Source organism: Miniopterus natalensis, chromosome 7, assembly GCF_054644295.1.
Source record: "Miniopterus natalensis isolate mMinNat1 chromosome 7, mMinNat1.hap1, whole genome shotgun sequence".
NCBI classification, from domain to species: Eukaryota; Metazoa; Chordata; class Mammalia; order Chiroptera; family Miniopteridae; genus Miniopterus; species Miniopterus natalensis.
Window position 1 is genome coordinate 29,959,267 of NC_142087.1, and position 24,073 is coordinate 29,983,339.

The 24,073-nt window shown below is 42.3% G+C and overlaps 1 protein-coding gene across 1 annotated transcript in view; it reads left to right on the forward strand.

The window, feature by feature from the left end:
- The window catches only part of CDH7 (cadherin 7), a 95,334-nt gene that overhangs the window by 67,100 nt on the left and 4,161 nt on the right, over positions 1-24,073 (forward strand). The window contains exons 7-10 of the mRNA XM_016211999.2: positions 10,937-11,073; positions 11,899-12,020; positions 12,583-12,700; positions 15,347-15,598. Coding sequence (XP_016067485.1) covers positions 10,937-11,073; positions 11,899-12,020; positions 12,583-12,700; positions 15,347-15,598 — 629 coding nt within the window. The remainder of the gene's footprint in view (positions 1-10,936; positions 11,074-11,898; positions 12,021-12,582; positions 12,701-15,346; positions 15,599-24,073) is intronic.

A 24,073-nucleotide genomic window follows, 5' to 3' on the forward strand; every position in this document is an offset into this window, starting at 1 on the left:
TCCCTCGTCTATATGAGAAATTCAGACTACGCAGATGGCTATATTATTTTACAGGCAGTGATCATAAGCCACTGTTAAGATTATAATCTGTGCACTAGCATATTTGTGAGTCACGAGTATACCAGAGAGAGCGCGCCTCCCCTCTTCCCTGTCAGAGCCCAGCCTCCTGGTCGGAGCAGCTCCTGGCTTAAGCTCAGCTCCACCACCTAGCCGTCCGACCTGCCCCGGCGTGGATTCGGGCTCTGTTACGCCGTCGCATCTCTCAGTGGCACACTTCAGCCCCTTTCCCTCGCCAGCCACCACCACAGCTCAATTGTAGGCGAAGATCAGCTGCTCAGGATAGTCTGACTTCTGCTTAAATTAATTCACTCCATGGGGAGAAAGAGCAAGTGCTTTCACGAAGCGGGAGGTGCGGAAAAAGACAGGCTAATGTCACTCAGCACTTGTTTGTGTGTCATCCTGTTAAAAGCCTTGCAGAGTAAATGTTGCATTTATAATATTTTATTTGTCAAGAAATACAGTATTATGGAGTAACTTGGGGCCGAGGAAGGGTGGGCCCGGGTGGGCGTGACTTGCGTTACAGGTGAAGCGAGTGCCAGGTGTGTCCCCGAAGCTCAGAGAGACGCGGGACGGGGGCTGGGCTCTGGTGATTTGGGGGTAAAGATCTCTGTGGCCTGAACGAAAGAGAAGCTGCCTGCACCGTAACTCTATCTCATTTTAATTTTCTCAAAACTAAGAAAGGTGACCTAAAAGTTCAGATTAATACTATCTATCTGGAATTTTCTAATACCTAAATTTCACAAATAGAGGCAGACTTTGTTCAGGGTGAACTAAAATGTTATTTTCTGTGTGACGATTTCTTTGGCATTTTAAAATTAATTTACTGGCTTTCATTTAATAATAGAATTCTTGAAACATTTATTTATTTGTATGTGCTCAACGGAGTCGTTCATAGCTTCTATTTTCCTGGATTTGTCTCTCCCATACGTGTCCTCCTCTGCCCGTTTATGACACCCGTCAGGCCAGTCTCATCTCGCAGTTTGGTGAGTAGGTGTGTCCCGGGCATCACCTCAGAGACTGGCCCCTTCCCGGCGCTGCTGTTTGCGGGGCCCTGGGAGAGCCGCTCAGCCTGCTGAGCTCCGCCCGGCCCAGTGGACGGGAAAGGCTTCCCTCCTGCCCCCTTACCTCGGGCTCTCTGAGGGCTGGGTAAGGAAGGGAAAGGAGCTGATGCAAGTATTAGGAAGGAGCGTCATTAGGCGTTGCTCTTATTATAGCTTATGGTGTTTCCGTGCCATTTTTATTTCAGAGTTAGCGTCAGTGAAAGGAGACACATTTTACAAGCAATTGTATTGGCAGTCCATATTCAACATTATTTTGTATTCATATATGTTCCAACACAAGGAAAATGTTATTAGCTGGGTAATGAACATGAGCATGTGTTTGCACTGGGCACTCAGGTGACTGGCAAAATGTCAGCCCTCCCTCCGCAGACGCCAATGCCCGGGTAGAGGGCACCGTCTTCAAGGTCCTAAAAGTGTTCCCCAGGTTGCGATGGCACCTGAAGGGCCTTAACAGTTGTGAGCCTTGCGCTCTGCACCTCCAGGGATGTTGCGTTCTTCGAGGAAAGGAGCAGCAGCGTTAGTTTCACTGTAGTTGCTTAAAATTAGGCCTCTAGGATTTGAATCGTGAGGCAGTATGGGAGGGTGAACTCGTGTTCTAGTTTAGCCACGGTCTCTGTAGTAGAATACTGAAATCTGGCGTGTGCCATTTTCATTTGGAATATTTTCTGATATGCTGAACAGGAGATTAGCATTCTAGAAAGAAAGCATTGACTTGCCTCCAGCAAGGTGAAATTGAGATCTTCTTTCCACACGATCCCTGCCTTGCCCAGAATTTTAAAAATGTTACCTACTTTTTAGACCAATTGAAAACTATCCATAAGTTTTCTCTGTGTTTCTGTCCTTTCCTTAAAAAAAGACTGGGGACCGAACAGCACGGAAGAGCATTTGGGTGGTTTAGTGCAGTAGCGACAGGCGGGAAGGTTACGTGAACCCAGAGCCCAGCGATCGGCTGGAGCAGACGCCACTGCGAATGTGTCCCTGTGACAGCCTGCCCACCGCCCAGCGCGGGCACCGAGCCCACGGTGTCCTGTGCACTTTGCTTTCCTCTTTCCCGAGGTGCAAACTAGAAGCTAAAGCTGAAGATTATGTGATACCTGAGGTTACTTAGCCAGAAAAAAAAAAGGCATTTTGAAAGCAAGGTGGGTCTCTGAGTGCCAGCATGTTCCTGGCTTTACCCCTCCCTTGTAAAGTATCCGTTGCTTACCATTTCCTAGGGATTTGGGCCCTGAATACCAAATACGGTTCAGGCTCTGTATGTTGAACTTGCAAGGACGGATTGTGTGCTGCTGATGCTGGTCATCTTTCTGAACGCTGGGAACTTCCCTCTGTGTGTTGTCCATAAGATGGTAAAAACCCTAAGAGCATCCAGGAATCTAGGGGACAATTCCGTCCTCAGGTCAGCATTGGTAGACGGTGTGGTGGGCGAGATAAACACAGATGTGTCCTTGCTGCTCTGAATGACAGAAGCCAATGGAAGAAACGTGGACAGCTCTGAACTGTAGGTAGAGCTCAGCAGGACACATGGACCCGTGAAGCCACATGTGTCTGTGCGTGACACTGGGGAAACGCTGGCAGGAAAAACAGAGGTGAATAAAACACTTCCTCTGACCTCAAGAAACTTACAATCTGGAGGAAAAGTGTAACTGATTCCATAAAAGTTAAACAGTACGAGGGGGAAAGTGCCAGAGCTGTAACGTGGTGAAATTGAGTCACCACTCTGAGTGCACCAGACACTAGACCTCATTTGAAGGGATGTCAGCATAATCGAGTGAGGGATAGCAGGCTTTGGACAAGCCAAGAAAACATTATGCAAAGTCTGTTTATGTTTTATTTAGTTATAGCCTCAGAGTCCAGTGCTGTAGTGTGAAATCAGAGAATTTATTTCTGTGGGCAGCACAGCAAGCCCAAAGTCCCTATGCCCAAAATAGCCAATGAAATACATTATATATTACTAAAAGTAAGATAAAATGTGAAGGGGGGGGTGAATAAAAATTAATGATCATTTCCAATGTTTCTAACATTGAAATCTAGAGCTATATTTGTATTTATGTTTAAGGATACTGGGATAATATTTATCTACAGTTTATTTTTGCATTTCTGGTATCGTATGTTCCCAGATAAAGGTAATAAAATAGTATCAGATATCACCTTATGTAGTGTGAGTAGTGTGAACACACATGGAGGTCTTGAGTAATTCAGCATGTATTTCTTAAGTGGCTTGTATGAATGCATATATCTGTGCACATTGTCTTGATCTAAATTTATTCTGGGAAGCTTAGTGATCCAGGAACATACAGTAAAATCGTAGTTCATTTGAAAAGGAAAATATGAGCTGTGATCTATTTCAAAATGCTGCAGAATTTAATGTAATCATTACTAAATGGAAAAAAAAAAAGTATATGTTCAGGTATGGTAAAAATAAAAACAAAGTTTTTGTTAGAATAGTGTACTTAATATCCAGAGATAATTTTCAGAACTGGCCAAGCAGGGGATTCCTAACCCGTATGAGAAATGCTTCATCTTTATTGGATTGCTGTAGAATTAGAACTTGGCTCGGAGCAAACGTCCTCTGAGTTAGCTTCTAGGATGAGTCCAGGTAAAATGAAATTTATGGAAGGTTACGTTTCTCTTGATTTGTCCCTTGCAGTAATGTCCACATTTAAAATGCTTATTGAAAAGTCTTATTAATAGAAGAATACAAAACCTATAATCTTTTTTGTGCGTAAGTCTTTGGGAGCTGTACATGAGGGCAAAAGATTAGGCAGCTAATGTTGGTTTATCTCGTACCCTGCAGTAAGCGTTCTTCAATTTCCATCGACAGAAATTGGCCATAGGTAACTGAGAAAAAAAAAGAAATTTATGGAAATAACAGGATAGCTCATAGAATTCAGAGTTGAATAGCCAGTCTTCAGAAGAGAGGAAAAGTTTGTAAACATGAGCAGGCAGCCTCTGAGGATGCTGCAGGGAGATGGACCGGCGCCAACTATTTTCTTTCCCAGCGGCTTCTCTTCAGGTTCACATTTCTTTGCAAAGTTTCTTGGCCTTTCCTAGGGCATGTGTCCCTCTCTTGTTCAGGAAGTCCTGGGCATCTTGATTTTGAGTGCCATCAAGGTGGCATGAGATTGGAAAGGTTTCAATCCCCAAAGGGAAATTGAGTGGCCGTTATCAGAAGAGGGCCGTGGTGGTGTGAATCGAGGCATCGCTAAGCATTGAACTCAGTGGTTTATCCTGAAGGAGCTTACTTCTCATTAAGTTCCTGTAAGGCTAGCGTTTTCATTCCTTTGTTATAAACAAACATGCTCCTTGTCACACAGTTAGAAAATGTGGTTCCAGGATTTTAGCAAGGGCTACCTCAAAACTTGTGCTCTCCTCATAACAGTACACACACGTGTATATATACGCAGACACAGGCACACATTTCTTAAGAGATTAGGGTTTCACCTCAAGTGATTGAGCTGTATATTGTTCACATTTGCCCGTTTTTTCCATTGGCTTTTGTCATTTTGAGAGTAACAAGGGCACATTCGTGCTGACCTTGCCCACTCACCTGCACCTTCTCTCTGAGAACCTTGACATGCATATCAACAGGCAGGCAGTAAGAATGCTGCTAGTGACTATGAATAAAGAGCATTTTAATTGAGCTCCATAGTTTATCCCACAGCAGCAATGAAAGTAACATGTTTATTAGGGAATTGGTTTTGTGGCAAGCGTGCAGAACCCTGAGGCTGTGCAGATGGGGAAGGCCTGGTCCCAACCCTCTTGTCATCTAGCTGTACAAGAGGCCTTTCACGAAAACGTGCTTAAACTCCAGTGTTAAATCTGGAAATGAGAAGTCATCTTGTAAATGTTCTCATTTTGCAGATGAGGAAACAGAGAAAACAAATGGTGAATGGAGAGAGAGCCCAGGTCAGCACCAGGGTCCTGGCTGTGATCTTATTCTTGAACCCCTAGTGCCCAGTTCATGGCGGTTTAACAAGAACATGTAGTGATTCCACAGATCAAACATAACTGCAGGCTGCCTTAAAAAGGCGTGGTTCATGAGTTGTCTTTGGTTTCATTTTTATAGTTTTAATAAACTGAATAAAATAATTAATGTATTTGAAAAATAGAAGTTGCAGGTTCTGAGGAACAGGGACATCTAAATGTGGATCTTCCTGCTAGTTGTACCTCAAGCATTGAAGAATTTTAGCAAAAGCCTGCGTTCTCTATACAAACCAAGAATGGCCAATTTTGAGTTACATTTATTTGTTGTACTTTTAAAACAGAATAGCTTAATGAACTAAACTAGTTGAGATGTTGATTTGACGAAGAATTGTTCTAATTTTTTTTCTTACCTACATGCTGTAGGTACGTCCTTGATTTCCCTTTACTAAGTGCCCTAATTTTTGGTTTGATCCTGGGGAAATTATAGTTACAAAAATACACAGTGCCTATGTGATAATGTAGGACAGTTGGGAAGGTCAGAGGCTTACAGAAATTTTGGAGATGTGTATCTCAGCTCCCTCACTTTACTGATTAATATACTCGAGCCCAGAGTAAGTGACCAGGAGTCCCACAGGGAGTCAGGTCAACCTGGAGCCTATATCCCAGGGTCTCTTGACTTCCAATCCTGTTGTTTCTTATATCACACCACTCTGCCTTATTTCTTATGGCAATTTCCAAAATTAACAATGGTGTGATTTAACAGAAACTTGACACTTTGGAAAGGGGGATGGGTTGGGGGTAAAGAAATCTCTAAAAAGTAAGGCATACCAGGTTGGCAAAAATTAGAAGTGTTAGCTTTTAGGATAGAATCTTTCTGCTTTCTGATACTATTCACGGCCTTTCTTGCTAAAACCATTGTCTGTTTTCATCAAAGTGCTGTGTGGCAGGGCCCTGTCCCTTGAACCTTTGTTTCCATAGCCAGTTATTCAGCCACATTCCACGCCACTTGCTCATCTCCATGGGCAGAGCTCCAAACCCTTGTGGCTGAGGGTCTCCAACTGTAGGCAGGAGGGCAGTCTTCTGAGTTGGCATTTAAGTCTCAGGTGCAAGGGCTCCAAGGGCAAGAGAAGTTGGGGGTTGAGTTGGAGGAGAGGCCAAGGCAGCCCCTCCCAGCCCACACCACACGCGGGGCATGATTTGTGGTGTAATGGGAAAGGCTTGCTGCTTCATCGCCGGGTGAGTTTCCTCAAAGAGGCGCGGGACTGAAATAGTTGGACAGGAGTCGTTACGTGAGGGAAGGCACAAAAGTGAAGATACATAGGATATTTGTACTCATCAAATAACACATCGGTTTGACTGGCCTAGGATCTTAAGATAGGGAGCCGAGGGAAAACAAAAAGCAGCTGGATGAAGGAATTGTAGGTGGCAGAGACGACACCCATGTTCATTTCCAGGTAACGAGGTGCGTGCTGGGAGGACGGCCCAGACAGACATGGTTCCAAGTCTTGGCTCCTTCAACAGCCAACTGTGAGACTTTGGAGTCCAGGGCTGAAATGCAGCAATAACGATGCCTGCTTGCCTTAGTTAGGAATTGTGCTTGGCTAGTAGCAACAGAGCTTAACACTAATGACTTACTAATGAGAAGTCTGGAGCTCTGTACTCAAGGACTGATAATTTGGCAGTATAATGTCATCAAGGGCCCTGGCTTCCTACCCCAGGCTCTCATCACCTGGTGTTCACCAGATGGCTGTTGGATGTGTTCCCTTTGTGTTCAAGTCCCAGGTGAGGCAGAGCAGAAGGGACAAAAATCACACTCGGGCCGCAGTGGCAACTCGCTCCTGTCTTTTAAGGGGGATTTTAATGACCCTCAGCCCAACAACTTTTCTATCTTTTGCTAAAACTTAGGACACCAGATCTACAAGGGGGGCTAGCAAAGGTGGTTTTTCAGGCAGACACATGGCTGGCTGCCTCCAACAAAAGCAGGGTTCTGTTAATAAGAATTTAGGACAAATGGATGTTAAGCGTCTACAGAGATGTCTCTGTCACACGTGACCTCGCATAGCTGTTTCAGGATTAGAAACAAGTCATCTGTGTTTTATATACTTAACACTTTCTGACGATGAGAAGGTTTAGGAGGAGGGACAGTTTTGGGGAAATGTTGATGAATCTGATTTTTTTTAAGTATGTAGCCCAAGTAGATGTTGCAGGTATCTGGAGTAATTTACAAAACCTCAGGAAAAGAATTGAGACTGGATACCCAGGTTTTGATCTATCTGCATATAAACAAGTTGCACCAAAGCTTTAAGTGCTGCTGCAAAAAAAAAAAAAAAAAAAAAAAAAAAATGGGAGTGTGCTCTCTAACTGGTCACTGACACAGGGAGGAGGCCACCAAGTGTTTTAGGCTGGCGTTTGCACAAACTGGTGAAGGTGAGTTTGGCTCATGGTTAGAGGAACACCAATCATTCCCTTTCCTGTTCAACCTGTCATTGGCTCAGGCAACTGCATTTCTCTGCCCCTAGGCCAGTGGACCCAGAACTGCTCAAGGGAGCTCCCCCAAACTTCTTCAGGGCCTTTCTTCTCTTTGGCTCAGTTGCAGCCCCCTGCCCCCTGGATTCTAATTCAGAGACATTTCTCACCTCTCTAAGAAGTGCCCATATTTTCTTGGCCCAGGTATTGCCTTTTTCAAGTAACTTTGTACATTAGCTAATGCTCATACATAAACACAAGCCTTTTGCATGTCCAGAGGGGTTGGTGGAAAATAGAAGCTCCTTTAATAGTGGGTGATCCCAAGTTGTCATGATTAAAAGACATAATCCCCACCACAGCTCTTCTGGGCAGTTTGTGCTCCTGGTTCTTGCTGAGGTTTGCCATCTCTTTTCAAGCCAGCACCTCGCCCTCTCCCCATATCTGCCCGACTTCCTTCATCAGACTCCAGGATAACAATGTGTTGGTTTCCTCGTAAGTATTTATTCTTGATTGGTATTTTTAAAAAATATTTTATTTAGATCCTGTGTTTCCTGAGCTCTAGAGTGTCACACTCAGGTGCTTAAGAGAGTAATTGCAGATTGCATGACTAATGAAAGGGAGACCTGAGATCAGGATGTCAGAATAGTTTCACAAATTACCAAATATGTCCACATGAGACACTGCTATTTAGGAAGGCCTGTGGGAGGATTATAGCTCTTAAATAACACACATTTCTAAGTGGACGCTGCATCGCTTATGATACAGAAATGGTTACTGTTTGAATGATAGAAACTCTGGTGTCCATCCCTCTCCAAAACATATAGGGGCCTAGGTGATACCTGGTTCTCCAAAAGTTTAGGGATTTTTCTGAGGTGAAGAGAAGTTGGAGACATTTAACATATTAAATGAATTTTCAAGTTTAATGTCCTTTATTCTAATCTTGGAAACTTTGAGATGATTGATAATAGAGCTGAAATGTTTCTTAAATGAACAACTTTAGACAGTTGTTGTCAAGTTCAGGGCCTTTTGGCTTTGTTAGAATCTAGAAGCCATTTGTACCTGAATATGTAGACTTGGTCATAGTGATTTGAAAAAATAAACAAATGAGGCTTTTAGAATTGGCTTAATGGATGCGTGAGGTCATGGATATTAAGTGATAATCCTCTTGTCAAACATTAATATCATTTCTTCTGTTACCACTGGATAAAATAGATATTAAAGCATAGATGTATGTATATTGGTTGCATAGACATATACATATACTGGTTTGCCTAATGCAGCATTCCAGAGAAGAAAATCCAGCTATTCTATTTAATTGAAAGTTAAGGTCTCTTTGTAACATTAGATAAAATTCTCTCTCGTTTGCGTGGAACGTGGATCATGGACGGTAAGAATGGAAGTATGTTGATACGGGGTAAAATAACGCAGAACTGGGCTGAGTGGTGCTTAGTTGGACTGTTGGTGCTTGAGCGCTGGTGTTGAGACATTTACGCAGTCCCATTGCGCGCACTCGGTGACCAACTCTAGATTTTTAATTTGCTCCGTGACGTGACTGGTGGTGCCATTTACTCAGATGAGCAAGAATGAGGGAGGAAGTGGGGATTCTAACATCAGTTTGGAAGTGTTTCATTTCATTTCATGTTGTATAGCCCATGTGGTGATAGTAAGTAGGTAATTCAATAAAGTATAGTGGGCCAAATGAGATTTTATATAAGTTTGGGAGCAGTCAAAAACATAGAAGGTGTTTAAGCCGTGGGACTGTATAAGTTGCTAAGGAAAAGTGTTTACATAAATAAGAGGACCCAGGGGAGAGGTTCGGGAGAGTTTGAGTAATTAGAGATCACAAAGAGGAGGTTGAGCCAGCCAAGGTGACGGAGAAGCACCAGCTGGTGAAGTGGGGCGAGGACAGAGGAGATGGGGTATTGCTAGTCTTCATTACCGTCACTCTTGGGCACATGCCCCTGTCCTCCTGACCCCTCTCTCCTCCCACTGTCCACAACTGGTTAAATGCCACCATCTGTTTTTTATTCACCTGCACACACATGCATGAGACCAGAGCCAGACAGACAAACAGGATGCCCAGTTTCACATTAATGACCACAAACCTCAGAGGTTCAATCCACAGTGCTTAGCTGATCCAGTGCACTTCTGTGTGTGTGTGCATGTGTGCGTGTGTCCATTCTATCTCCCCCTCAAACCAACTTCTCAGCTGATAGCCTTGTCGCATATGCCATCAAGTCTATAGAAGCCATCCAAACATAACTTCCTCAGATCCTCAACACCAAAATACCTCTCATAGCACAAATACAATCCTATTTGTTGGTTTATGGTTAATTTTCTTTTCTAACATTTTATGATGCCTCCTCTTTTTATGTTTCTTGCCTTTTATAATACAGCAGACTTGAAGTAGATGATGCTATTTAGTAATAGTTCAGGACTATGTAAATGTAAAATACTTGTTTAGCCTTAGTTGGGTGTGTGTTTATCTGTTTATTGTTGTTTGTTTAAGTATTTGTTTTTATGTGAGAGCCCTTAATTCCCCCAACTAGAAAGACTATGAGTGGAATCTGAAGACACTCATTTATGAGTACAGAGTGAATTTTGTGTATGGGATAAAAAATTAGATCCAATAAGAATGATTTTCACTAATATTTGGATAGGGGATATTTCATGAAAAGTTTTTACACCCCAAAATATTCATGCAGTTTCAGCAGTTCCACTTTGAAATATATCTACGGGACCCTGGTCAAGACCCCTGAATGAGACAGGACCCTTTTTTGAATAAGATCAAGCTCGGGTTATCAACAAAAGAGATGTTACTAAGTATATATGAATGGCAAGACGTCCACATGTTTCATTTCAGAGGGACCTATAACCATGACCAGAGCTGCTAAATTGACTATAAATGGTTTTTAGGAGCCAAAATAATAATAAAGAATTGTGGAAAGTTTATAATGGCACATGCAAGGCCTCTGTGAAGATAACTGTACAATGGTGTTGATTTTGTACTGTCCAACAGAGAAGCCGAGATACGCTGACAAGCAGGTTGAGTACCAAGTATGCCCTGGCTGGTTTGGCTCAGTGGTTAGAGTGTTCGAGCATTGGCCTGCGGACTTAAGGGTCGTGGGCTCAATCCCTAGCCCTAGTAAGGGAGCGTGCGGGAAGCAACCAATTGATGCGTCTCTGTCACATAGATGTTTCTCTCTCTCTAAAAATCAATGCAAAAATATCCTTGGGCAAGGATTTAAAAAACACACAAGTATAACATCAATAAAGTTTAAACTAAGTGTGCGTTTATTGTTATTAATATGACAGATCGCAGAGTCAGCAGGACTCGATGATTGGCTGGGCACTTAATGAAATAAATTTAGCTAATTATAATCAAACATAAATGTTGAAGCTTTTTGTTGTTGTTGTTCAATTAGGTATTCGATTGACAGAAACACAGACTTGGAGAGATACTTCAACATCGATGCCAACAGCGGAGTGATTACAACAGCCAAGTCTCTGGATCGGGAGACGAATGCTGTCCATAATATCACAGTGCTTGCGATGGAGAGCCGTGAGTTGAACGGTTTAGAATTGAATTAGGGTGGAGGACATTGGAAGGGGAGAGTGGGAGGTCATGAAGCTATCATTTCAACTCCAGTCATATTATTGCAATTGAACAAAAGTGTGAAAATCCCTACTTTTAAGTTGCAAAATATATTTATGTTCATTAATCTTATATGCTAATACTTACAAAGCTGATGAAAAGGGACAGTGGGCCTGAGTCACCTGTAGAGAGCGTCGTGTCTGTTCCGTGTGCTGCATTTATGCTGATGTGGAGTTGGTCATATAGCTTCCAAAAATCAGTGAATTGGTCTTTCTGCCTCAGATGCCCAGATTTGCATATTCTGATAATGAACTAATTTCAGCCCCTCATAAGAAAAACTGTAAGAGAATAATGCATAATTGTAATGCACTGTTTTATACACATATTTAATATTTATGTATCTTTATACAAATATAAGCTCTAGCATCAAAGAATCTTGAAATACATGGTTCATAGGTCATTCTTTCAACAATTATCAGGAGCTAAAAATACACAGGCATACTATCCATACCTACATAGGGATACAGTTACAGGACATTGGATAAGAGTTTCTGTAGCTCCCTCTAAACTCTATAGTGTTATGATCCTAGATTTTATTTGAGGCCTGGCCACTTACTAGAATTGTACTTTGGGTAATCAATTTCTGGTTGATTTTAACTGTCTTTAATGTGAGTTTCGTGAGTAAAAGGAAACATATTGAAAGTTTGAGTGAAAGCACTTGTACTGAGCGAAAGGCAGTGGAGTAACAGCTCTGCTCTGAGCGTAAATGACAGAGCTCTTCCTGTTGATTAGAGAACCCATCTCAAGTAGGAAGAGGCTACGTGAGCATCAGGATCCTGGACATCAATGACAACGCCCCCGAGTTCGCCGTGGACTATGAGACCACTGTGTGCGAGAATGCCCAGCCGGGGCAGGTAAGCGGCTTCCAGTGTGCCATTCCTTCCAAAGGGGCCAGCGGCGGTCGCCTTTGAAATCCTGCCAGCCGTAAGATAAAACGTAATCAGCATGTTTTGGCAGAAGGAAAGCTTTGATGTGTAGCATCAACTAATATTAAAGGAACTTTCAAACCGTGGTTTCATTAGGTTGATGAAAATTCCCAGGAAGAAAGGTAAACATTGTGAAATCCACAGGGTTTAACCTTCTTTAAAAAAAAAGAAAAAAGAAATAGGGCCTGTTAAGCTCCCCTGGGCCGTTTCCCACCTTAGGGCTCAGTGCCTGGACGTTCTGGGAATTAAGTGGGGCTCCATCTCAGTGCAGTTTGTCTCCTCGTGCGCGTTGCTCAGTGTCTTGCGACCTTTCCCGGGATGGCATGATCAGCTGGCGGCTTATTTCTGACATTCAGCAAGGTGAATCCAAGCCCGAGCTCTGAAAGGACATGGCTTGGCGTTTAGAGCCCCTCTTAGTTGGGTGCCCCAGCCCCAGCCCACCCGGGAGGCTGGTGCTCCCTGCAGTGTGCTCACCGCCTGCCTCCCCCAGGTCATCCAGAAGATCAGCGCTGTGGACAGAGACGAGCCGTCCAGCGGCCACCAGTTTTACTTCAGCCTGACCCCCGACGCGGCCAACAACCACAACTTCTCGCTGAAGGATAACCGAGGTAAGGGGCTGCCAGGCCATGCGGAGGCGGCAGGTGCAAACTCGAGGCGAGGGCCCCTGCTCACTCAGGAATGCTGATTACTCGTTTTTGTTGTTTTTTTAATATATCAGCAAGGACGTTAATTAAAGGGCAATAAGCCCCTAAGGTAATTCTTATCTATGGATTTGCTGTCATGAAGAAGCTGCTACTTAAATAATTTTAGGCCTAAACCCAAAGAGGGGGGAAGCCAGATCCATCTCTCCCTGTCATTCCTTCTAGACACTGGCTTCCTCATTTGTTTACCGAGCCCTTTAGGTGATCTCATCCGTGGAGGGCTAAGTGCCTCTATGGGGACCGTCCCGCGCAGCTGACTCGAGACATCAGGCAAATGCTAGTTGCACTTGACATAATGAGTTCAATATTAACATTAGTCATTCTTTTACCTTAACCTAAAAATAAGTGATCCATGCAAATAATAAAAATGTATCGTGAAGAACAAAAGAACCCCATCATCACAAGTCCCATTCCTCTCCTACAAAAGTAACAACTCTGATCAGTTTCCTGAGTGTCACTACAGAAACGTTTTTACAAACACCGATGAGCAAATTCTGGTCTTGCTTAATTATTCATCTATATAATAATTATAAGAACTTTAAGCATGAGAACCAGCTCTCTACTGTGTAAATTCAAATTTGTATATTCACGTGGGTTTTCATTCAAGGTATTTATTTTAGCAGAAGAAGAGCATTTGCAACTAATAACTATATCTGGACTAGTATTCCCCAACAATACAGGAAATGTAAGTCTTTCATATTGAATGCGTGAACCAGGTTTCAGGGGGGAAATGTAGAAATCCAGTTGCTAGTCTAATACTGGCTTATCTGCAAAGACCTGTTCTCAGAAGATGGGCATGATAAGTGCCTTTACCTGAAGCCACCACCTTCTTTGGTGCAGAAAACCCAACTTTGGCCTCAGACATTTCACTCTGAAGGGATAATTTATTCTGATCCCTTCTCTGCTCAAGGAGGACACTATCAATGCCCTTAGCAACAGAAAAGGTGGAGCATTCTCCCTGTGAGGAATCCCAGACTCTCTGGCCTCATCGGGGCTGGCAGGGACAGTGCTCAGCACTCGTATGGCAGAGAATCTGTGATCTTCCCGAGAAGAGTATGAGTGTCTTCCCCCATGTGTCGTAGTCCAGGACCACCCTGATCATGATTGCGGGCCAGCACAGGCACTATAGTGTCTGGATTTTCAGGACCCCATTGAAAGATTACCCACGTCAAGTCTGGAGCTCCCGCCCCCCTGACCTTGAAGGGGAGCTGTAGGGACAAACAGAACGTCAGTTCTTACGTTGGCCTCTGTCTTAGGAAGCACATACAAAACATGGTGAGTTTTATGGTCTCTTTCCAGAACACAGGGTTCTCATCTTAAATAGTGGGCATTTTACTATGTGCTCCTCAATTCACTGTGTGTTTGAGCGTGTGAGGTCAGGCACATTAGATTACTAATTAACAACTTTGTGTGTCAGATCATAAGTACATATAACATCTGAATGATTGGGAGACCAAGACGTGTGTGTGCGGGCACATGTACTCAAGACAATATTCTTCAACTCCATATGCAGTTTTTTTAAGGAACACTTCTCAGATTCATACATTTTAAAATAAGATTTGTTTACATAAAAACTACCAGATAGAACCTGAAAATCAAAGTTTTATTCTTACCGTGTCTATAATGGCAGGTTGTATGTTTTCTGCAGTCTTGTGGGAGCTTGCTATTCTCTTTGAGGCAGAATAGGTTTCTTTGTCATTAGAATATTGTTAATTCTTTTATGGTAGTATTGGATAAACTCTTTGGCAGCTTGGGAAGGAAAGATATATTAAAGCACCGGGTGAAACTATGATCCTGGTTTTCTTTCTTTTTCATTATTAATTGCTGTATGTTAAAGACTCACAAATTCCTAATTAGTTATTTAAGACAAGTTAGCTGGATAAATTGCTAGCAGATAACAAGTCTATTTCAGTTATAGAAATCACAGCTTTGTGATATTACTGATCACTAGTAAACGTTTAAATGTTTCATAATTCTTTAGATGAAATAAAATATTGAGTATAAATTAAATACAAACGACCCATTTTATCAGTGACAAAATTTATATACATGGGGTTTTGGTAATGATATATGCCAATACAGATTTTAAAAAACTCTAAGATAATTCCTTTCTTGACTTGCTATGCATGCTCAATTCAAATGAAACTAGAGTGGCTTATTTCACTTTTTTCTGTATTGGGTTTGGAATTTGTTGAAGAATTCATCTGAAATTTCATTTATGCTACCTGACGATGCTTTTAACATACTTAACCTGTTGATTTTTTATCGCCTTCTCTGTAAAGGTATAGTTTGAAATTTAAGGTGATTAAAAGGGTGCGTTCTATGTAATTTTTACAAAGTCGCGGGTTATATGAGCAGTGGCAAACATTTTCACGTTCGGTTTTCTTTTACAAGTGCATCTTCGGTCCTGTCTAGCTTGACGGATGCACTAAAATGAACCAGCAGTGGAAACACGTCCCTCTGGCCAGAGCGGCCGGAGCGCCGTGCAGGGACGGGGCTGGCGGACAGGTGCCGTCAGGAGCCGCGGTCCTTAGCGTCGCCCTCTCTCTGCAGACAACACGGCCTCGGTCCTCACGAGGCGCGGCGGCTTCCGGAGGCAGGAGCAGGCGGTGTACTACCTGCCCGTGTTCATCGCGGACAGCGGCTCGCCCGCGCTCAGCAGCACCAACACCCTCACCATCCGCGTCTGCGACTGCGACGCCGACGGGGTGGCCCAGACCTGCAACGCCGAGGCCTACGTCCTGCCCGCGGGGCTCAGCACCGGCGCCCTCATCGCCATCCTCGCCTGCGTCCTCACACTGCTGGGTAGGCCTGCGGCCGGTCACGGCCACTTTCCCTTCCCCGAGAACACTCGCCGATATTCAGTCGCATGGCATTTTGCTCACTGAGCAACCCGTGATCACTAGGTCCACTTTCCAGTGGTATATTTAAAATGGAAGTCAGAGGAAAAAAAATATCAGGTCTCTTTTTTAAAACAGTGAAGATAAATGGCTTATGTTTAAAGTTGAATTTTTCAAGGTCGGTTAGAATATTCTGCAGGGGAGAGCTATCTGAGAGAGCCTTCTCTAGGTTGTTTCAAAAATATGCCTATATTAGAAGTTATGCTTTCTACCCCAGCTCTTTTCAGAGAAGACTTAAGGTGGATTTTATAATTATTTGGCAATTTAAAAGGATTCAGTTCCATCAGTGCAGAAGTGATAATTCCTCAAGAACTGACATAGTTAATGGTACTTTTCCATGATTACTGTGTGGTGAAATTAGATTTATAACTCGTAGTAGAACTGCCGTTTTCATAAGAAATTATGCGGCATCCTTTTAAAAATTGGGAGACATCCAACGTGGGCACTGGGCGATGGGTTCATCCCTGGGCTACATTCCCCTTCACGGTGTCTGACTTCCTACAGCAGCAAGGACAACAGGCGTTTCGGATTGCATCCGAGGCTGCACCGGGTTTTCTTGGGGTTCAATATAATTTGCAAATCCATTTGTAATGTAGTTTTGTAGAAGCAGAATTTAGCAATGGGACTCATCACTGTGTAATGTTTAAAAACCAGATTTATGGAGTTAGGTAGACCCAGCTTTTATTACTGCCTCCAACATGCACTACTTCTTCCCCAGGGAAGAGTTGATGCTCCAAGGCCTGCTTCTTAATCTAAGAGGGACAAGTAATAGAACTCGACTCGGAAGGTTGTGAAAATTAAATGAGATAATTTGTGTGCCTGCCATAGAGGGAACATTTCATACATTTTAAGTGTTATCGATGAAGCAGGTTCTCAGCCTATGAAGCAACCTAAGCCTTACTTACTAATACACTGTAAGTGATCTCATAAAATATGGACGTAGTTTTCTTCAGTAACCTCGGCTGGCCAGATAAATCTAAAAGGGAATAAAATGTTTTTCCATGTAGCTTCGTACGGGTGGCAGAAATTCATTAGACGTGGCAAGTAATTCCCAGTTCAAGCCCGATTAGAATGGGATGGGCCAAGAATAAATCTTGAAAAAGATGGAACCATTGAAAATTACTTTTGATTGGTCTACCGGGTTCCAAAACATACTAGTAAAAATGTAAATTGCACATTTATTTGTAGTAGTAGTAGTTGGATAACCCAGAGAGGAAGACAAAGGTGCCCCTTGGTGTTTAAAAAGGCAACATCTTGAGCTCAGAGAGGCAGGAAAGAAAGGAGGGGCACGTGGTGCCTGGGTGACGCTTTTGAACTTGACCAGTTCATCACGCTGCACTTCATAGGAGCAAGATAAAATTGCAATTCCCAGAATTCAATCACACCCCACAGTTAATTAACTTTTGATTTTTTTAAGGCTGGCTATCTAATGAAGCCTGCTTTGCTTTTTAGAAAATATTTTCACCTGTGACTTAGGGGTTCTTTGCAATTTCCGTTGCTTGATGATTCTCATTAGTTAAGAATCATTACCTAGTGGTTGCCGAAAGTAAGTAAAATAGAGTTTTATTAGATTTCAATATTGCATGCAATGTGTGTATACACAGATTTGTGTAAGATTATAGATTTGGTCAAAATTTAGTTAAGTCTGACTGTTCTTTTTTGCTAAATTTGAATATTTTCCTTAAATAGACACCAGATTAGGGATGCTTCTTCCACTTCTAAGAATCAGGTGTTTACGTCCCATATTTTTTTTTTTCATATTTTAAAAAATGTTTCTGCAAGTCTACCAAAACATAAATCCAAACAGAGTCTATTGTACTGAAATGCTGCTTGGAAGCAGGGGCTTCTGCCGACAGCTTCCATTTTCCTGTAAGGACTCTGCCCCAGTAGTCAGTCTGTTTGAATGTTAGCATTTCAGTCTCTTTGTGCCATATTTTCTAAGTCTTTAGAAGCAGAATATCAGGGCCTTTTCTACTCTTCTGGTTCTGTCTCCTCAATTACAGACTCCGTTTTCACCGTAGGGGTCGAAGCTAATGGGACAGTGCTCAGAGGGGGTGCGGAGAGTGCACAGCCTGATTTGGAACTTGACCTCTAGGGCACAAATGACTCATTTTTTACAACTGGCATGAATCTTATTTCTAGACACGAGGTATCAGGATTTGTAACTCAGACCTTTGTAGGCTTCCGAACAAACTGCTAGAAAACAGCAAGGTGAGGAGGTGCAAATGGGGAAGGAGGACTTGAGGACCAGGTTAATTTAAAGGTGAAACTAGGGAAGCATCTGGGCTTTAGACGCCTGAGAGAAGATTGCCTCCCACATGCCCAGGGTGTGTTCTGGGGCTGGGACAAATCAAAGCTACTTGGGACGTGACAGAAGGGGATGCACAGGAAGGCATCTCCGAAGTCCAGTCCAGCCCATCCTGCACCGCGCACTGGGGGAAGGTGAGGTATGATTCGTTCAAGGGTATCCAGGAATTCACATGACAGTGGCCTGTCAGGCCTAAGATCCTAGGCCTCCTCATGCTCCGTCACTGCTGTGGGACTGAAATACAAAGGGAACCCACCCTGAACACATAAACACTGTAGTTCACGTGTAGTCCTTTCCGTCTCAAGGTTTGAGATCCGTCTGGTCTGAAGTTGGATTCATGAGTCTTCACTGATACCTGTATTGTTCTAACTCCGTGGGCGAACTCTTTTCTGAGGTCTCTCATCCTCACTTTCTCTAGCCTACCCACACCTGAATTCTTAAATGAAAGAGATGATCCAAAAGTTAGGAGACAAGGTTTCTCTTATTTATACCAAGTGCAGCTTGAATGGGAGACATTATTGTCATGTTCCAGGTTCATAGGAAGTCATCACTCAGTTGCCTCAATTTTTTTTGATGTGTCCAAACTTCACCAGTATTTGGCAAGACACTCTAGTGTTTTAAAGCTTGAATATGTATTTTGCCCTAACTCCGACAGTAGTTTCATTATATATTTTTATCATAGTATAATAATTATTGCTATATATACGCTTCAACCAAACTGAAAGCTCTTTAAGTAAAACAAATATACGAATAACTGATACTTTATTACTTCAGAAATAATCAGGTATAATTTAAAATATGGTTTCAGTATTCAAAATTATTGTGCATTTATTCAGAGAACATGACAGCTAGATTCTTTTAGTCTGCACAAGGAAGCTTTTTGCTGCTCACTAAAACTGTCACTATGTTTATTAAGTTTTATTTATTCTTTATTTGGTCCAAGTAACTGAAGTCCTGTAACTTTCCCTCCATCTCCTGGCTCTTCAGGCGCTACCGGGATTAGTTAGCCTGGCCCAGCGTCAGGTTTCTAAGGCATTTGTGGGACCATGTTGACTGCGTGGAATTCAAGCTCTGCCAGGAGGCCAGAGTGACATTTAGCTGTCCTGCATCCCTCCACTCTCCCCCCCTGATCTACCAGATGCTAAACCAATTTCCTTCCCTGTTACTGTGACTCTCATAATTTTGTTCAATGGGAAAAAATTCCTGGTTGTGTTAGTAGTAGTATATAATACCTAAGTGAAATAAATATTAGATTGCTGAGAAAAGTGATAACACTGTAAAAGATTGTGCCCATTGTAATATATAACAGTAGCACCTGTTGGTCATAGCAGCCCTAGTGATCAGCAAGGCCAGACCACAGTGGCTCACTGATGGTTAGCAGATGTGTTCATTTTTCAAGCAAGTGTGAGCACAGTAAAAAATGAATTGCATGTAATGAGCTTTTAGTAAGTGCTTGACATTCACCAAGTGCTTTATAAGTATTCTCTCATTCTAATAACACATTTCCTAAGCAGATAGTAGTAGTAGTATGCCCATTTTTTATAGGAGAAAACTGTAAATTAGAGGAAATGGGCACAAAGATACAGGGTGTCAGAGCCAGGACCCAAACAGACGAGGCTGCCTCTGGATGTCCTCTCTAAGGTATTTTTCCCTGTGGGTTTCCAGTGTGAGAGACTTGTGTGTCTCTGGGACATGCCTGTAGGTGTGGGGGTATGTAGCCCAGGTACTGACAAATTGGAGGCAGTGGCATCTTAGATCTGTTTTACACAGCGGCTTCACCACGTCTTTGGTGTTAACTCTGAGTGTCTAATATAAAGTACCCTCCAGTTACGAGCACGTTTAGAACTGTGCATGTTACATTTGAGACATTTCAGTACAACTGAAAGGTACCCATTGTTTTTGTGCATAAAACGGTCATTTACTTAGGTGAGTTTTTCTGTCTTAAAATAGAAAACTTGAGAATCATGTGAAATTATTCTACCGTTTCTCTTTTCAAAACATTATTTTATTCTTTGCTGAAACATTTCATATGCATCAAGGGTATTCACATAGAAGCCACACGGTTCTCGGAGCCCCGCAAGCAGGTGTGTTCTGACACCTGCTCACCCCTCAGAGGCAGCACAGACTCTCCGAACCTTCTCACCCACCAGGAAGCCCCGCATCTTTCTCCCTTCGTTTCAAACGTGCCACCTTGTTCCTGAAACGCTCTTCCCACATCCCTTCCCATTGGGCTCATGTGGTCATTTATGCCCCAGCTTCAGTGGTACCTCCCAGAGGGACTGTCCTCACCCACTGATTGAATGGCATGCCCCTCACACCATGATTCTTTATCATGAGACCTTTGGGGCACATATCACAATTGTAAATATGTTTGTTTGCTTCCCACAAATATAAAAGCACCCTGAGAATAGTGATCTTAATTTTTTTGTAGGGAGAAAATATTTTGGGATGAATTTGGGTAGGATAATTTGTTATATATTTTAAGCCCCCTGAGAATAGGCCCAGAATCTCTATAATCCAATAAATAGAATAGATATTAAATAAATTGACTAAATCAGCAGTGAGTTTTCAAAAGCACATTCCCGTGCATGGTAAAGCTCAATTCTGTGCACCAGCTGTGAGTCAAATTCTAGCAAAACCCAAAGGAATAGAAACTGAGTTTTCTGACTTTATTTAACAAAACCCACTTAATCTTCATTTAGTTACGACGGGGTAGTTCCTTTGAGGTAAGTTTTATTTATTATCTTTGAGGCAGATAGAGAGAAAATACATCACCTAAGTAACCAATTTTTAGTAATATTTATGCAAACCAACAGGATCAGAAAGAACAGCAGAGAGGAGAGTTAAAAAAAACACACAAAACACCAGAGTTACCAAAAGGCTAAGTTCTACTTGCACACTGATGTGTGTAATTATAATAAATTGCTGAAACTGTGTACAGATTGTGCGGCAGATTTTTCATTTAGAAAAGGTCATACCAGTTAACACCTTATAGATACAGTAGTGATTGTAGTGTAATTGCTGTTTCACTGTTCAGTATGTCACTTGGCGATAGTTTTCTAGTAGCATTCCTTGCGACCATAGGCAATTAAGTGTCTCTAGTGTTTCTGAGCCTTTTGTTTAGATCAGCTGTCCCCAAGAACTATATCGTGATTCATAAGTGTGAACCGCATATATAATTTTAAATTTTCAAGGATCCTCATTAGCAAAACTAAAAAGAAACAAGTGAAGTGAATGCTAGTGATGTTTTGTTTAAAGCGGTGTAAGCAAACTATTATCATTTTAATATATACTCAATAAAAAATGTTTTAACTATTGTATAAAAACTAAGTCTTCAACATCACGCGTGTATTTATGCTTAGAGCACGTCTCAGTTCAGAATGGTCTCCTCAGTATCCTCATGTGGCTGGTGGCTACCATGCTGGGTAACAAAGACTTAGGTCTTTTAGGACTACTATGAAGTTATGGTACTTCGTACGCACCATAGAGAAGTGTTTCATGATGAAGACTGGCTCATCTTTCAGGTTTCCCCTCCACGCCATCTCTTCTGTGAAAATTTCTCTGAGCATCCTGGCCAGATCATACTTCCCAGACCTATTTCCCTAGCATGTGTTATCTTACTGTATAATTAGTACCTTGAGTAATAGTTAACGGATTACTTTTTAATGAAAAGAGCTGCCTGCATATCTCCAGTCACAGAACCTTGCCTAGAGTTTATTTAACAAATATTTATTAGATGCATATTTACCATCAAGTATTGTTCTTTGTGCTTAAGGTACATCTGTGCAGAATAAAGTCACTGCCCTTACAGGGCTTCTACTTTTAGCAAATTGGTGTGAAGAAAAGTGAGGCTTCGCCCTTTTCGTGGCAGTCTCTGAACAGTGAATTAAATCAAGAAAGTGATATTTAACAGGCATACATAGAAAGTCTTGGCAATTTGATTTAAAACAAAACTTTTTCAGAGGTTGAGGAGAGAGAAGAAGCGGCTTGACAGTAGCTCTTTGGACTGAGCTGTTTCAAATGAACCCCAGACTCAACATTTGAAATACGTAAAAACATAATTAAACATACTAAGGGAAATTGTCCCTCTCAGGAGCTTTATCTTGCAGTGGTACCATTTTGTACCACAGAACCCTGCCTGGCTCTGGGCACCACAACTGAATGTTGAGAATTCTGATATTTGCAAGTATAAAGAGCTCAGTGCAGGGGACTCAGGGTGACAGTGCAGTGTTGGGCTGTGTTGAGCTGTGAACGGCACGATGAGTGATGGTAGAGCAAATCTGGATGACTTTCGTCTTCTTAAAGATGGCAGACACCTTAAGACTTGTGATGATAGCAGCTTAGTGGAGGGAAGGGCTGCCTAACTGCAGGGCCCACGATGCCGTGGTTAACCTCTAGGAAGCCTGTTAGGGAAGCAGGACTGAAATGCTTTAAAGATGAACAAGCGAGAACCATGGTCCAGTTTATAGATCTGGATATGGGTCTGTTACCGACCTCGGAGAAGTTGAGAATAAAGGGCCCACTAATGGATCGTAGGGCGTGCGCCTCACGTTTCCCTCAGCCTGGGGGAGCGCCGCTCTCCGGCCTGCGTGCTGCTTTATACCTCTGCACCTCCGCGCCTTCTCACGGGAACGGCGTCAGGATTGGAGCTGTGTGGACGCAGGGATCCCCCCGTTACGATTTTGCCAGTACCCAGCACCCAGCACTATTTCCTACATATGGGGATACTCAGAAAACATTGACTTGAATATTATGAATCGGAATTCTAAAACCAGAAAATTAGGTCAACATTATGCTTTGACTGCTGCAGTGGCATCCTAATTGTTTTTCTAACATCTACTCTTCCCCTCTTCCTAACCTCAGTCCAACCAGATGGTTTTTTTTCCAAAAAACAAATTTGATCAAACCATGCCCTCCTTAAAATATGTTGGTTCTTGGGCCTGCGGGCTCTTTCTGGTGCTATATCTCTTCTTTGGTTCTGCTCTCCAGCCGCGCTGGCTTCAAACCTTTGCTTATTGGTTGACTGTGCCAAGAATAATCTCCCGTATCATGTCTGCACCCCCATCCCAGCCCATAGTTAAATCTCCTTTGTCTGGACCTCTTTTCCTCAATATCTGTCTTGAAAAGATCACATTCCTCTCTTAGAAAATTACATTTAACGGTCTTTAATGAATCTGTATCTACCCCATTTAATTGTAAGTCCATGAGGAAATGTATTACTGGTGCTCCTCTGTGCAACATTATATCGTCCTACCTAATGCATATGCTAAATGGTTAACACATGTTTGTAAAATGGGTGTGTAAACCCACCATCAGCCAGCACAGAACAGGTGCCGCATGTCTAGACTTCAACTAGACCTGCTCTTTCCTCAGCCTCTACTCACAACTATAGTCCATGTGACAGAGAAGACAGGTGAGTGATAAAGGCACTTACACTATACAATCTTAGACTTACTTTGGCAGGAAATATCTATTTAATACAGGGATTATCTCTGTAGATGCTGAAGATCAGTTAATACTAATTCTACATAAAGGTTAAAATTTGTTTTTATATGTGCTCAAGCATTGAGAAAAAAATACTCTCCCAAGTCATTGAAATGTTAAACACTTCACATTTTTTCAGCTTTGGGCAAGATTGAGAAATAAGGTAAATTCCGTAAGATATCAATGTCCTTAATGTGTATTTTACCTATAAGCTGATACATCTATGCTACTGTATATAGAGATCCCTAAGGAATCTACAAGAACACTATTCGCGTTAATAAAGGAATTGGGCAAAGTAGCAGGATGCAAAATTAGTTTCAGAAATCTGTTGCATGTTTATACACCAATAATGAACTATCAGAGAAATTAAGGAAATAATCCCATTGACAGTTGCATCAAAAAGAATAAAATATTTAAGAATAAATTCAACCAAGGAGTTATAAAACTTAGAGGAATTGTGGAAGGCGTATACTACACTTATGGATGCAGAGAATTAACATTGTCAAATCTCCCATACTACCAAAGCAGTGTACAGATTCAGTGCAATCCCTATAAAAAATGCCACTGGCATTTTTCACAGAACTAGAA